Source organism: Liolophura sinensis, chromosome 13 (genome assembly GCF_032854445.1).
Source record: "Liolophura sinensis isolate JHLJ2023 chromosome 13, CUHK_Ljap_v2, whole genome shotgun sequence".
In the NCBI taxonomy this organism is placed as follows: domain Eukaryota; kingdom Metazoa; phylum Mollusca; class Polyplacophora; order Chitonida; family Chitonidae; genus Liolophura; species Liolophura sinensis.
In genome coordinates, this window is record NC_088307.1 from 13,697,093 (window position 1) to 13,714,799 (window position 17,707).

The 17,707-nt window shown below is 38.8% G+C and overlaps 1 protein-coding gene across 6 annotated transcripts in view; it reads right to left on the reverse strand.

Annotated features, from left to right (window-relative positions):
* LOC135480082 (ras GTPase-activating protein nGAP-like) overlaps window positions 1-17,707 on the reverse strand; it is a 258,043-nt gene that overhangs the window by 165,259 nt on the left and 75,077 nt on the right. Inside the window, exon 1 of one of the 6 annotated variants that reach the window (XM_064759834.1) lies at window positions 1,499-2,141. The exons of the other annotated variants lie outside the window; for them this stretch is intronic. Within the exon in view, the coding sequence (XP_064615904.1) occupies window positions 1,499-1,529 (31 nt within the window). The 5' untranslated portion in view covers window positions 1,530-2,141. Of the gene's footprint in view, window positions 1-1,498; window positions 2,142-17,707 lie in introns of those variants that run through there. 6 annotated transcript variants of the gene reach the window in all.

Below are 17,707 nucleotides of genomic sequence, written 5' to 3' on the forward strand. Positions count from 1 at the left end.
TTAAGAGGGTGTTCAGGGCAAAGGTGCATCAGTTCAGTGATTCGTTAAGCCTGAGAAACAGCTACAGGGCAATTATACAAAACCATATCTGAGGCTTGTGAAAGCTAACCAAGTGTGATGGGAAAACATGTCAAGTGTTGTGGGAGGACATGTCAAGTGTGATGGGAAGACATGTCAAGTGTTGTGGGAAGACATGTCAAGAGTGATGGGAAGACATGTCAAGTGTTGTGGGAAGACGTCAAGTGTTGTGGGAAGACATGTCAAGCGTTGTGGGAGGACATGTCAAGTGTTGTGGGAAGACGTCAAGTGTTATGGGAAGACATGTCAAGTGTAATGGAAGACATGTCAAGTGTATGGGAAGACATGTCAAGTGTTATGGGAGGACATGTCAGGTGTTGTGGGAAGACATGTCAAGTGTTGTGGGAAGACATATCAATTACAATGAAAATCCTTGAACGCTAAATTTGATCCAACACGAATAATGCCTTGCCTCAGTACACTGAAAATAGTTGTAATAAATGGACGAGCTTGCAAACAGCCCGAGGTAGGACATAAAAAATTTCGAAGCCAATCTGAAGGTTCCCTATATTATCTTAATGTGAAGTTTGTAAGGTACCGCTCATTTTGTACCTGACAGGATGGTGGTCTGCACTGCAGAGCACTTGGCCATTTACATCTCTTCTACTAGAAAAAACCTTTGACTATATTGTAATTTTACACTTTTTTTCTTGGCACACGAGTGAAACTGTACACATAATCTATCATGTTTTGAAAACATCAGTGGCCTAATGGTTGCATTTAGCGCAAGCATAGCAAAGTTGCTCAGAAGTTCTGCACATTTCAAATTGCCTACATCTTTTACAATAAGAACAAAAAATAAAAGCATGCCTTAAAATACGGCAATTTTACAAACATACATACATGTAAATACATACACCAACCAAATCAGTATGACATGATAACAAAGCCCACAAAGTCAACCAATAAGCAGAGTGGCTGATCAAAACTTAAGAAGTCAGCTGACAGGTAAGAGCTAACGGGTGTGATCAAACATCCTTGATGCTGCACGGAGCCCTTATGTCAACACTAATAACGTAATGCAACATTGACGTCATTACGGCATCGCCAGGTATGTCCGCCTCACACAGACCATGCAGGGCTTAAATATGCAAAATCAATGGCTGAACTTGAACTTGTTTGTTCCCACCATTATGTCAGTTTGCGATGAAATGTCAATAATATTCAGGGTAAATTTACAGAGGGGATAAAAACAAGAGAGCACCAGCCAGGCATTTCAAGATACAAAAAAAAAAGAAATCCTTTAAACTTGTGGCGACCGGATTTTTTAATATTTTTTCTTGTTTGGGTCGAGACAGATTCTACCTGAGCACGAATGATCTAACTATCGGTTGAACAAAAAAAAAAGCGTGGCTGATTGCACTGAGCTTTTCACTGTTCAGCGCCTGTCACATTATCTAAACACTGTTGCAATACTCACCAAAGCTGTACTTCTTCCAACGGAAAAACATCCTGTCTTTAATCAGGGGTTAAATCGCCATTCAATGGAGGTCGACTGGTTTGAAAGTCATCAGCACTTAAACTTACTCAATTTGTCATTGTTTCACACACACAGAAAAAAAAATCATTTTCTCACATAGGCAATGACTTTCCTAGGATCTTCACTGCCGGTTTTCTGTTGAGCTAGAAATGGGACATTCAATGTCCTGTAGAATTAGAACCCACATGGAATCAATGCAATACCTAAGATCATTTCCAGGTAGATCACTCCTTGTTTGAAGTATGACAGTTAAAGCAGCAGGGTACAATCAAAACTGAGAGATGTATTCCATCCAAAATTTCCCAACAACACCAGAGAATTACACCTCCTTGCTCCGCTCTTCGTCTCAAGTTCTTCTACATGGTCCTAGAATCCAACTGTCTACCTTGAGATGAGAGGAGAGTTGAAAAAGCTTTAGGGGCAAAACCGTTGGAGGATCCAGTATAAGTCCCCACAGTCTGAAGCCTTAAGTCTGGGATCTTAACAGGGAGATAGAGGGACGCTTCACAGCTGGGCTAGGAGAAGACATGATCACATAGAGACGTAATTACTTTACACTTTCCTCACCTTGCAGAGACTTCAACCCCTGCCACAACTTGACGGGCCAATCACTCCAGATCAGCTATAACTGGTAGCTATAGGCTTCAGTGCAGGCTTTTTTTTTTTTTTTAAAAGAAACACTTTCCCTGTCCCGTTGTCATCGCTGCTGTTGTTGAAGATCATTCCACTGACAACATTTAGCCACAGTATAAAATCAGCTTTTACAATACCAGCTCCTCTTAGATAAAATCCACTTCACTTACACAAAAACATAACACCAGCAAACAACAAAAAAAAAAAAAACAAACTCAGACGGCCTCAAATTTATCTTCCAACATAAAACCGTGTCAATCACATCTTTCACTTATCAGCTAGGACTTCACTCTCTTCCTGCTACAAGTACCAGGGCTACAAGTACCATGGCATAACAATGTAGGTATACCAGTACAGTACTTCTTCTTCTCCGGCAGATGCAGAATATACCTCACTCTTACTAAGCCTACATCTCCTTGTGTTACCTAGCTGTAGAGTCTTGTACAATGTATATGTACGAGGTTTTTCCAGCACTGCTAACCCAATACCCCCAGCATGTGGCTCAGAGAGAGAAGTGGGGCTAGCACCAGTCTGCTGAAGCATTTACTAAAAAGGCCCCCTCCAAGAGTATCACTGCCTGCCTGATTACATCTCCATCTCTTAGATTGCTCTATTAACATCCTTGGGGTTCCTCTAGGGACTGAGGGGGTGGGGGAGGGGCTACTGGTGGGGGAGGAGGGCATGAAATATGACCTTAATGAATCAGTTGATGGGATACTGTAGAATCTAGGGTGAGGCCAACACTGGTGGAAAGGGGAAGGTTTCTGAAGTGCTGGTACAAACTGCATGTACATGCAATCTGTACAGAATGGATAAATCAGATGCTGTGTAATTTGATCAGTTTTATAACAACAAACTCCAATATTCAGAAAATACTTGAAAATAATCACACCTTATTATGATACTCGATGAGAATTCAAAGAAACAGACTTTTTTTTATTAGAATTAATCTTTTCGCTTTTTGTACTTCTTTTGGAGTTTCACTTGAACTATTTATTGCGATTGTACCGGAAGAGAGCCCAAATTATTCACGAGATTGTGCATCTATTTAGAGCAGCTAACGGGATAAGGATGGTCTACTATAGTATATACATGTAATTAAAAACAAAAAAATAAATCTACATCACGTAAAGGTACCCTTTCAAGCACTAGAGTCCTTTAAAATGAAGTTTTCATCATATGTTTAGGGTTCCATGAGATACCTTTAATGCCACTGTACCGGAAGAGAAATTAAGTTATTACAAATTTTCAATGTAAACTTGAATGCATCAGCCTCATACAGTGTATGTACCTATACATACACTATATATACAAAGAGCTATATTTACCTCAGGTCATGTTACCCTTTCAAACACCAGAACCCTTTAGAATTATCTTTTCCTCATATTTTTAAGGTTCCAAGAGATAATGTCATCATACTGGAAGAAAGATTCAATTGTCTATTCCAAAGATTCAATGTGGACTTGACTGGACTAGCCTTACAGATGGGTAAAACCATATCATTACATATTATATATACATGTAAGTACCTATACCTAAATCTACATGTCCATCAGGTCAGGCTGACCTTTTCAGTACCAGGATTCACAAGAAGAAAACCACTGGATAGAGAAAACAAGCCCAGACATTTGATTGTCTGCCAGTAACAGGATGTCCAGACAGACCTATCAATTACGGATGCCAACGGGAGAGGAATATATCCTTATTATTGGCATTATCTCCACGGGTTACTAGAACAGGAAGCAATGACTGTTCCTTTTACCATAGAATACACGTATAAAATTCCAGGGTTTCTTTCATGCAGACTCCATTTTTCCATAGGTTATACCACAATGTACAAAAATTCTGGTCAAGGTTTCCTTTTACATCAGTCATTGTTTCCTTCCACATCAGCCAGGGTTTCCTTCTACATCAGTCAGGGTTTCCTTCTACATCAGTCAGGGTTCTACATCAGTCAGTGTTTCCTTCTACATCAGTCAGAGTTTCCTTCAGTAGTTCTACATCAGTCAGAGTTTCCTTCAGCAGTTCTACATCAGTCAGAGTTTCCTTCCACATCAGTCAGGGTTTCCTTCTACATCAGTCAGGGTTTCCTTCTACATCAGCCAGGGTTTTCTTCAGTAGTGCTGAACCTTTTGGCAGGTACCAAATGTCCAACTTACTAGAAAACCACATCCGAGAATAAAAAGAAAATCTTTCACTTGTATCACACAACTCAATATACAGACAATGCTGCAAAAATTATCCATGTAAACAAAAAGGGAAAACAAAAACAAGCATGGAATTCGAAATGCTTCACCTGACAATGGTATCAGCAACACAATACAGCAATCCACTAAGTCGGGAATCAATCATCCCTGATTTGACAAAACAACACAGCCATTCAGTGCATACAGGCTCACATACCAGTGCATGAATGCATGTAATAAGAGGAGAGCATTCTGCTGTACATCACACACTATTACATGTGAATACTATAGCATCCTGGGGTTGGATGCGGCCAGCTGAGCTCAGCCCCTAGAAAAACATCCGGGTGTACAGCTGTCTACTCTAAGACTTCTAAAACTCCAGGGGTACATGTACCTTCAACTATTCACTTCACTCCCATCCACATTACATGTACATTGCATTACAATCTACTGATATCCCAAACCACACAAAAGAATATGTGTGAACAGCGTAAAACACCAATCAAATCAAAGGGGTAAGCCCACACACAATAAGTGTATTCCAAGATTTGACCTGACAACTCAAGTGTTTATATTGTTTATATATTCTGATATATTGTATTAATTTACAAGTTTTCTCTTTTATAGTATGATGTCATTATTTATTTATTCATTTATTTATCTGATTGGTGTTTTACGCCGTACTCAAGAATATTTCACTTATATGACGGCAGCCAGCATTATGGTGGGTGGAAACAAGGCAGAGCCCGAGGAAACCCACAACCATCCGCAGGTTGCTGGAAGACCTTCTCACCTATGACCAAAAAGGAAGCCAGCATGAGCTGGACTTGAGCTCACAGGGACTGCATTGGTGAGAGACTCCTGGGTCATTACGCTGCGCTAGCTCGCTAACCGAGTCACGGTTATGATGTGATGAGGTAACAATCAAACTGAATACTGAAACAATACTACTGAATTATGCAGACGTTGACTTCGAATTAATAACTTTACTGAAAAACGGTTAAAAACAAACACTATCAAACCATATCTTTTCCTCCCACTATAATGCTGGTTGCCGTCGTGTAAGTGAAATATACCAATCAAATAAATAAATCAAACCATATCACTGATGATACAAAGTCCTGGTTGTAATGTATCATATAAACACATCTCTAAGTGGAGCTGAACATAAGCAAACTCCTTTTGACGACAAAAATATCCCATATTTAAAACAACTACTCTTGAACAAAAAAATTGCTCAAGAGGTGCCCATGCCATGCAACACCTAAAAACTGCTCACATAACTAGGCTTCATGGCACAAAAACATAGTGCGAACAAGGAATTCCTTTATTGCCAAGTGATAAATGGCAACCTAGATGGAGTCACCGGCTTTTTCCATTGCCACAGAAAATAAACACATCACATATAGCTTTCCGGTATCTGAGGAAAGTCAAACTCCACTTCCTGCTACAAGGAATTGGTTGTTGCTTACAATCAATGATATAACTTTCACAAACATTAATGACAGAAGAAGATGTATGAAAGAGAGCTCTACATCTGCTTTATCTTTTTCCATAAATAAACAATTTACACTGGCGAACACGATAAGAAATTCTTATGTCCTGAGTTTGTTTTTGAGTTCAGCTGTGAATCTGTCTGAACATAACTTTTTTTTTCACAAGAAATATTTACAAACTAAAAATTCTGCCACTAAATCTTGTTGAAATAAACATTAAACAACTTTTGAAACCTGGTCATTAAGGTTACATGAACATAGAGAAAGACCCTGATTTACACAATTTAACAAAAACATTGGAGATGTAAAACTGATTTACAACTTACTACATAAAGATAACAGATGTAACTGATCTGTGCATCAAAGAAGTTTTCTATTTTTCTTTTCGTTTTTTCCTTTTTTATTTTTTTTATTTTTCTTTGCACAAGCTAGGCCACTTTCTAGAGTCAATTAAATGAATGACATCCAGCTGCCCCTGACTAGATTTAAATGGTTAGGAACCTCATCTTGTAACAGACATGACGAAAAGATAGAGATGAAGATAACACTACGCAGCTGAAGATCACACACTTAAAAGGAGGAGGAAGGAGCTTGGGTACAGCACTATATCAAATCACACCAGCACACTTCTGAAAACTGATTCATTGATTTAACCAATTGGTGCCATCTGCTGTTCTCAAGAACCACAAGTTGGTCACTTTCATGACTGAAGAAAACCAGAATGCCTAGGTTAAACCACTGACCTTTGGTAGGTTACTGACTAACCTTTATTTATTTATTTGATTGGTGTTTTGCGCCGTACTCAAGAATATTTCACTTATACGACGAGGGCCAGCATTATGGCGGGTGGAAACCAGGCAGAGCCTGGGGAAAACCCACGACCATCCGCATGTTGCTGGCAGACCTTCCCACGTACAGCTGGAGAGGAAACCAGCAGGAGCTGGACTTGAACTCAGAGCGATCACATTGGTGAGAGGGTTCTGGGTCATTACGCTGCGCTAGTGCGCTAACCAATTGAGCCACAGAGACCCCTGTGACTAACCTAAATTCTCATACACATAGATGTATGAACACCATACTGGTGGTCTTTAAATTCCATGAGCATTAAACTGCGCAAAACGCCCCATAAGCACTGTCGACTGCTTATTGTCATGAAGACCACTTTTGGAAGCTTTCATTAAAGCTTAGAATTATTTGTATTACATATCGTTAATGAAATAAAGATTGAATCAATCTGATTGGAGTAGCCTAAAAATGACACATCTCCGTTAAGTCTGTCATAGGGGGGTGGACTTGGCATTATCACAGACTCCACATTCTCACTTGTACCTATAGCTGGCTATATATCCACCACTTGTCAATATGTTAAGTGATTTCCTCAGAGAAACTGATAAAATTCTCTTCTTATCACAAAGCCCTGCCCCCCAGTAAGCAATAACCTTGACAGCTAAAACCCAAATGTTCCAAGCAGACCCTTTATCTTGTGAACATAATAGCCAAATTCAATTTACCCAAACTCCTAAAGGAATCATAAGGATGATACTTTGCCAAAAGGGTGTTAAAAATGACTTCCCGCAGGGACACTCAAACCATTACAATCAGAACCAGGGTATATTGGTGGGCAAGGACCAAGTATATAGCTTCCAGATGCTCCAGCTAAGGATCCAACCTAGAGGTACATCCACATGTATTAAGGGTAAAGTTTCCTCATCATGTCTTAAGCTGTCTGGATGGTCTGTATAGTTTGTGTCAGCACACAGTACTAATGAGGGAACATTCTCTCTTCTCCCCCCTAAAACATAGGACATGTGGTCTTAGCCCCAGGGGGAGGGACTGGCTGGTTAAGGTGGAATGAAACCAGCTGGTCTGGCAAGTGTCAAGTCTCCAAGTTCTACAAGATAGTGGAGCTACAACCTGATTAATGAGTTCTTAAGTTGTTCCCCAGTGAGAAAGACTACAAGAGCCTTCCTTGGCAACATTCCTGACCATGGTCAGATAACAATGGGCTCTTAACTGCTTACAAGGACACAGAGTATTTATTTATTTATTTGATTGGTGTTTTTTTACGCCATACTCAAGAATATTTCACTTACAGGATGGTGGCCAGCATCATGGTGGTTGGAAACCATGGGGGGGGGGGGGAACCCACAACCATCCTTCCCACGTACAGCCGGAGAGGATGCCAGCATGAGCTGGACTTGAACTCACAGCGACCGCATTGGTGAGAGACTCCTGGGTCATTACGCTGCGCTAGCGTGCTAACCAACTGAGCCACTGAGGCCCCTTAGTACACAGAGTAACAAGAGTCTTCACATATTTGAAGGTTGACTTGATACTAGATTTAAGACACTTTGAGAATACCACATAAATTATGTCAATAAAAGGTGTAGTATGATACCAAAATGTCTTTCTACATGGTTTGTAATATCAAAGAATCCATACATTTCTAGACTGTAATGTAATCTCTTCAATTAATGCACAGTAGGCCAAACTCAAAACTTTGTAAAAAACAGAACTGATGTGAATTCAACAGAACAGCTCATTCAATGACCAAAGCAGATTCTTTCAAGTCCATTTGCCACAGCAATTTTTTGTCTTTGTAAGGAAAATTTGCCAAAACCAAAACAGATGGCCAAAAATTTAAATTCCACATATCTCACTTTTCATATGAAGCTGCTCTTGGCCAAAAGAGTCCACGATCTTATCAAAAAAATTGTACTCAAAGTAATACTTTCAAATCTGGGGTCCACATTGTTTAACATCTGTGAGGCTGCATTGACAGCCGTTATTACATGATCTATTACACTGTCAGTAACTCTGTTTAACATAACTCGAAACTTTGGACACTTCTCATAGACAGTTCACATTTCTCGAGTGCTCACAGTTTAATTTTCCAATATCCTGACAGGATGATATATACAGAGCATGATGTTTGTCAAATCTCCCAAGGTTAATAAATAAGATATTTCACCTATGAACACACAGAGGGGATGTATTTACATTTCCAAGCGCCTGTTTCATAACTGGATATCACAATGGCAAACATCAGTATACCTGATGTAAGTCTGCAACTTTGGGCAAAAAAATTACAGTGTTTGGGGAACATCAGCTTGTGTTTTGGTTTCACTGGTGCTTAGAGCCCCCACAGATTCTAACCCTTCAAGAAAGTGTTTACTCTCCAATAAAAACAAGCTGACTGCTGGAGCTACTTCAAGGCTGCATGGTTTTACCTGGCATCACTTGGAACACAGACTCTCTCTGAGGACAACAGATGGCAGGAACCCTGTTAACCTAGTTTGGTCCCCCACCCCCACCCCCACCCCCCCCCCACACATTACGTTCACGCATACTGATAATCCAAACACAGATATTTTAGCTTCTTCAGTTCTTGGTTATGTGACAGTGGAAGCTTGGCATCAAGATATTCAGCATTTACCAATAGGCTCTTCGGACGTGTGAAATCTTTCACACGAGCTTCTTACATGTACATGTATGTTACATGTACCCTAACTCATCATGTTTTGTATGAGAGCATTTAAAAACATGAATTCTAATTTGTCTTATTTATTTAATTATATTATTATCATTTAGAAGTTCAAACAATTTGTTCTGCTGATGTTTTTCAATCTGCAAAATTACTTAACCTAAACATGCACAATGGAACAATTTTTTTTCCATTTTTCTTTTAGATACTGCAAAATGATATGGGTATTTAGAAAAAATGGCCACTAACTAATTTTTCTTCCAGGAGTCTTAGACAGGTGTTTAAAAACTTACCAGTTTCATCAATTGTTGTGGGTCTGTACATTATCACATCCAGAAAATAGCCCTAATCACACAAGCCGCTAACAATAACCATCAAGCAGAAAAACTGATATCTTCTAGCTGCCAATTTCTAATTTTTTTTGAACTTTAGATGTGCTAAACCACTCCCATTAGCAAATCAACTAAAGGCAAATCACCTTATACATGAACCTCCATCCAAGAGAAACCACAGCCCAAACCATACCAATTTAAGCCTTAACCATATTGATATATGGCAGGCACAGCTGTCAAAAGGCATATGAATTAACAATAGTGCTACCTGTAATTAAGAAACAACGCCTGAAGTACAAAGCCTGTAAACGGCAAGGTGACATGTACAGGCACTTTCTCTCGATAAGTCTGTAGCAAGAGGATGCCAGTAAAGCTTCTACAATGGCAACATATACACAGACTTCAAATATTCATCCCTTCAACTCATTATAATATATACAGATACATGTATACCCTCAAACTTTCTACATCTACATATTAGTTTGACGTCTTTCACTTTTAGTTGAAACTAAAATTAAAGGCTTAAAAAGGGTTAGGAAAATGCTTTTATTACCATATCTTTTTTCTTTGATCATCTGTAATTAAGTTATATTAACGATACCAACAAGCTGAACCCTATAGCATCTGTCAAAGGAAATTTTCTGTTGATCTACATTGCTACACAATAGATGTCTCGCTACTTCAATCAGCTCTTCAAGTGGGAACACTCAAACTAGGGCTGTGGGTCATCTGGTCAGTGGGTAACTCTAACTTCTGACATCATATCATATATGAGAAGAAAACATGACACTATACGCTGAAAAGAGCACATTTTTTTCTATCTAGTGGTGCCTGCTGCATATTTTTGCGATTTTTACTCGCCATACACGTCAAGCCTGAAAACAGCAAAGCTGGCATAAATCGCTGAGTCCATCGCGTCCTCCATCTTTAACACCCTGTAATTTATGCTGGGGGTGTGTTGCGTCTCAGTCAATGAGAGTTGTTAAAACTGCCGGCTTGTTCTTGTAAACTCGAAATCTACATCCAACATTCCGCTTTCCCGATTGTCAAGCAGAAAACGAACTGTACTGTTTACTACCTTCTGGGAAGAAGAGTTCTACCAGAAAGGTACAAACTGCACTTCAGCAGCTTCCGACGGCAATTCTCCTCCTAACACAGAAGACTTCAGGACTAGTTCTTAGGCAAAAGGGAGTCGCCCACAGCGGATTTTGGCGCTGACTTTATTTATAATTTATTAACTTGAGGTACATATTAGAATTTTTTATGGCATGCACCTGCATGGAAATGCATACCTTTTCAATGGTATTTTATTGATATCTAAATTTTCTTCTTCTTTAATGAAGGGTCTGGGTGCAAAACGTCAATGATTTTTCGACACGTCATACATGTAGCTACTGCAAATTTCGTTTGTTTTAATTAGGCCAATTTACAATTTTTTTATCCAGACTTTCATAATTAAAACTCAGCACTGAGCAGCTTGATATCCCTTTTAATTTATTCACTTTGACCTATATATCATCTACCCAACGAAAGTTCATTTCAACCTCAGGATTATTACACAAAGCATCTAGGGCCTTTACAACCCGTAATTCCACGAAGTTCCATACCCTATCCATCAGTCAGGTATTTAACGCCTTTAACCTAACAAATAGCATCATTACCCATTAACATCCCTTAATGGAACATTCATCATTATCTGAATACAGGTAGAGCTTGGGTCGTTAGCAGGTGATTAATTGTGACCATTAAAACTAAGTTTATCATCCTGTAGGTATAAATCCGGAAACATGACAGGTTTGATTTCATACAACACAAGCATCAAATTTTTAACAATTTTGACTTGTATTCAAGTCAACAAATTCTTTTTTTTATTTTTCTTACTAACTAATTGTTCCTCCTATCCCATTATTAATTTGATTAATTAATTGATCTAATCTTGCAGTGTCAATCATATCTGGCTTCCAGTGCAAAATTCAAACATTACACATGTAGACTACACGAAATATCACATTTTTTGAACACTCAATTTTTGCTTAAAAAAGTTTTATTGGATTTAAATTTATACATTGAGCACTTTAAGCCTGCTATAAGTATGGCAAGAAGATGAGGATGTACAATTACTAGTTCATGTACAACGTATATTAAAACTGTTTGGATGATTTATAATATAGCCTTGGTCTGAGACCTTGGTCTAAGGGTGACATATATAGTGAAACGCGGGGGATAGGAGGGGTGGAGCCCGCCACCCTTAGCCTGAGAGCTATGTGGACCCGATTCTGGTATAATGCTTACAAAGAGCTACCCCCTCGTTCAATTCTGATGCATGCGCGTTAGATTAGTCCTGAACACACAAATAGCACGGCAATTCTGAATCTAAAATATTTACGCACATTTTGCCACAATCTCCACTTGCCTTTACATCACCATTCTCCTGCAAATCTTAGCCGAAGGTGAAAATAGGTTTTAACCCCATATTTAAAGATCACAGCTGAGATCCTAGGCTAACTCTAATCTACAATTCATCTTTGTAAACGCCTTCCTAATGTTTGAGAAACTGTTAGGATTAGTTTTAAGATGTACATTTTTTTAGAATTACACAAACACATATCCTTACCCAAATGACTTTTTCACTGGAACTTATCATTACAAATTAATCCCCAGGAAATTGTACAGAAATAGCAGGATAACGTGTCTTTCCTTGATCAAGTAATGACTTGAACAGCAACTGTTATAGAGCACAGAGAACCAACCAGATACAATACTAATAACTCAAGACTGTCCAAACTGCATTCAAGATCTAAACGTAGAAACAAGACAATACAGGTCACACTGACATGATTTCCTTCACTTTGATCAACAGGCCTCTGTTCTTAGCCAGTGACTGCTTAATGGCTTTCTGATTGACAGACACAGAAATGGACTTAGCGACTGACAGATTATCCTGTAGAGTCCCTGCCACGAATCAAGAAAAACTAAACTTGCAGCGTGGATCAGTATTGATTACAGGTATGCTGACTGGAGTTGATCTTTGCAGTATACAAAGAACATGTGAATGTCCAAATACTGTAGCTTCATGTAAGCTTATGCTACAATGGTTATACGGGTATATATAATATATAGTGGAGTATCAGTATTAAAGAATAGTGATATGACTGGATTTCACAGGTGAAAGTTTGCTATATCTGTGACACCCTGCAAACAAGTGTAGGCATTCATGTCATCTAGCTATCACACAGCCCCCTCCCCCACCAACATTAAGTTAATGACCCTTGTTTGATGGTATGTCAAAACTGTGACCGGCCCATCAACAGACAGACCAATCAACTAGAGAGCTACTCTCTATAGTGATAAAATGAAATAAATGATTCTTCAAAAAATGCCAAATTTTTTTTTACATTTCACTCACACATAGCACATCAGGATAAACAATGTATATGAATCGCTATTTCAAGGATGTGTGCCTTGTAAATGTCTTCACATCATTTTGCATGACCTAAACACATATATGTGTACACTACAGACCATAAGCTGATGTCACATGTCCACACATCATTGTGCATGACCTAAACACATATACATGTACACTACAGGCCATAAGCTGATGTCACATGTCCACACATCATTATGCATGACCTTAACACATATACATGTACACTACAGACCATAAGCTGATGTCACATGTCCACACATCATTATGCATGACCTTAACACATATACATGTACACTACAGGCCATAAGCTGATGTCACATGTCCACACATCATTATGCATGACCTTAACACATATACATGTACACTACAGACCATAAGCTGATGTCACATGTCCACACATCATTATGCATGATTTAAACACATACAGACGACAGACCATAATCTAATGCCACAAACACCTAACAGATTGTAAATGTCCTCACATCATTATGCATGACCTAAACACATACAAACTACAGACCATAATTTAATGTCACAAACACCTTACAGATTGTAAATGTCCTCACATCATTATGCATGACCTAAACACATACAGACTACAGACCATAAGCTGATGTCACAAACACCTAACAGACTGTAAATGTCCACATCATTATGCATGGCCTAAACACATACAAACTACAGACCATAAGCTGATGTCACAAACACCTTACAGATTGTGAAAGTCCACATCATTATGCATGACCTAAACACATAAACCATAATCTGGTCTGTGGAATCTGAAGTTCATTGAAGGCCACATGCCTTCCACAAAAATACAGTGCGTGTCCAAACATCACACGTGGGAAAGCTTGTCAGTAACTAGCACAAGATTGGTGGTTTATCACAGGAGCTTCAGCTTCCTCCACCAAAAAAAACTGACCGCCATCGGGCCATCATCAAAACTATGTTTGTGGGGGATGGGGAGTAGACCAATCAACTCAACATATAAAGGTCCTACTTGACAATATTTATCTACCTTTGATAGAATATTTTTGAACTTCTTTAAAATTCCTATTTTTTCATTAACCAGAATAAAAGAAACTAGAATGCTGATGTCAAAAAGACTTTCTTCCATTCCCAACATCCCCAACATTCCAAAAATATAAGAAATAAAACTAAGAAAACCTTAAAAGGAGTGACAGGACATGATATTCCTTAGTATGGCTTCATATAGAATGTTTTCACGGGCCATTTGTGGTCATTTATTGCACTACTTGCACAATCCAGTTTGAATGGAAAACTGAAGTAACCAGAATAGAACACAGAAAAGAATAGAATTTTAAACAATATAAATAAAAATAATAAGCAGTCATTATTATTAAGCCTGCACATGTTTATCTGAACGAGAGTGATTATAAAAATAATTAGCCCATTGTCATGATTGTAAACTTATGCAAGGTACAAGTTTTGATGATCAGGCAAAAGGATGCAAAGTTTCATGGAAATAGGTTCAGTGCTTCAGGAAGAGTTGCATGGACAAAATTGGAAAACATGAAAAACACCACTAGTTCTAAATGGGGGTATTTATGAAAATAATTAACCTGATTGCCATTAAACTTTAGCATGCACAAGTTGCACTGGTGATAGGCAAGATGTCTGGTAAGTTTCATCACTCAGTGCAGTAGTCTGGGGGAAATGCATGGACAAAATCGGACAGAGTGATTCCAGTATTCTGCCACTTGTGTACCTGTGCTTGTAGTACTTTTTCAAATACTACCCTTAACATATACATGTACCTTAACATTGATCACCATTTTCAGTCATTAACACACAGCTGTGGGATATCTCCCTCATGTCATTGTGCTTTATATGTATGAGATACCACCCTTAACATATACATGTACCTTAACACTGATCACCATTTTCAGTCATTAACACACAGCTGTGGGATATCTCCCTCATGTCAATGTGCTTTATATGTATGAGATACCACTCTCAACAATTACTTTAACACTGAACACTAAGACAGGAACTGTGGAATTTGTAAGTTGAATTTGGGTTTACAATTTATTAAGAAATTATAACAACATGCATTAATGAAAATTCTCCAAATGTTCTATTCTCCAAATGTTACAAAATGTTACATAAAGACCAGATTAGTAAAGAACTATTATAATACAAGTACTGCTTTCATTTGCTGTAACTGTTGTTTGACACATACGTCATGGGTGTGACATAAGCTCTTGATGCAGTCCACATCGAGTTTGTTCAGGAAGTTAAAAGGCAGCAAAAAGATTGACAGTGACTGCTAATTTTGAGCTTATTTTGGTAAAAATACAGGAAATAGAGGAATTTTTCAGCAAATATAGAAAAATATAAGAGGGTCATGAAAATACAGGAAAAAATAGGAAATATAGGAACAGTTTGAGGCCTGCCAGTTTCACTCACAGATACACATGTATACACATACAAGTTAAGGAAATCACAAAGACACCTACACAGTATACATATAGAGTGAAGAAATTAATAATGCGACACCTCACGTGATGTGCTTAGATGCACAGGCATTGTTTAACAATTCACAGGTGAGACATCTAACATCAAAGGTGACACCTGACAGGTGAGGGTCACACCTGCACACAATTCGTCCTGTTGATTGATGGGTGCTTGAGGACACAGTGTCAGTTGTACAGATCTTCTAAACTTCCCTGTCAGTTATCACCCGCTGCAATGCGTTCCCCGATGACAGATAATTCTACACCCTGCTGTCTTGAATTTTTGTTTCGTCGCACAATGTAATTTCATCAGAAAAAGAGATCAAAAAATTTCTGTGAGAAAGGTTTGATGTCCAGTAAAGTGTAACTGTAAAAAACTTAATTGAATATCTGACTGCATGCACCATGCATTCAAAATTTCCAATCAACTTTTTTAAAAGCTCTAGTAGTAAAGATCTGCAACTTAAAGTTACACATCAGTGCAGAAGAAAAAGCTTTCTCAAAATAACGGTAGGGTACAATGGGGTTAAGATTTCCTGACGTATCAAACTGTGTATGAAGTAGTGGAGTTCTAACCTCAGCAGTCTAACCCAGATTCCAACCCAACCAAATAAGATGGTTCGACATTCCAAAAAAAAAGAAAAGAAAAAAAAAAAACAAGATGTCACTTGTTTTCAAAAATGGAATGAAAAAACGGAAAACAAGGAAGGTCTACTGCCCTAAATTTGGACGGGGAATATTTGAACTATGTCAAATATGAGTAAATTTAGAGTGAAAAAAACTTGTGTAATATGAGGTTTGCTGAAGGCAGGAGGATTGTGGGTAATCGCAAAAGCAAACGTATCTAACGCCCTTCACTTTGCACATAAAGCTAGAGGAAACACACAAACCCCGGGCCTGCGTGTCAGATCGCGCTGTCTTACGATGGAGGATGAGGGATGTCCCATCAGGTCATTGCTATATGAACTGAGGGCTTAGGCATGGTCTTGTTCTCTGCTACCCTTAGCTACGCTGACAATTCCACCTCAAACACACTTCAGTCTTATGGCAGATTAACACTCCCTTAAAGCAGATTTTCCCCCCTGACTAACATCTTGATGAAGTCAAAACATCAGCTGGGGTTCGGGGACAAATTCGGATGACACAAACGCCATGGAAATATGTGAAAAAAAGCTTATAGAAGTCAAACCCAAAATACCACAATAAAAATACAGATTTATCACCCAGTTGCTTCAGTACAGGAATCCCGCCATTTCCCACAACTAATCTGAGCACTTCACTCCTGTTTGTAAGAAAGCATTTCAACAAAATTTAAACCTGATAATTTAAATTACAGTGAAGACACATTACCAAACACTCTGCCATGTATAATTACTCCGATGCAAAGTGTGAATAAGTACTGTACATGACCCTGGGCAAAAGGAGGGGGGGGGGGGCGATTCTGAAGCTGTGCTACTTGGAACAAGGTCTAATGAACTTGAAAGTGTCTTGACTTAAAGCTACATGTGCAGTTCTTGTTCTTATATTTACAGTTAACTTTAAACATCGAAATTCTCAACATGGTTTGTGCTTTGCTTTGTAATTCTTTACATACTGCCACCTGATACAGTGATACCAATATAATTGCTCTCTTTTTCTACTTAAGACATAAAATTTCACTCATAATTAAGTTTTGCATCATTTGCCTGACTCTGAGAGTGAGTGAGTGAGTGAGTGAGTGAGTGCTTGAGGTTTAAGTTAATCTCGTACTTAACAACAATTTTTCAGTCATATGACGACCAAAAAATCCTTAATGTAATGTGCCTCCTTGTTGCAGGATGGATTTCCACCGCTCTTTTATCTAGTGCTGCTTCACTGAGATGACTTACCGAGGGCAAGTAAGCCGCCCCCGCCTGAGCCAGTATACTGATACGGGTCAACCAGTCGTTGCACTATCCTCTTCATGCCGAACGCCAAGCGAGGAAGCTACAACTTCCTCTTTTAAAGTCTTAGGTGTGACACGACCCAGAATTGACCCTGGATCTACCACTCCTGAAGGGAACGCTCTTGTAACTGTGCTATCGGGGCCAGTGTTGCTCATCTGATGACATCATGAGTGATCTGCAGATCTT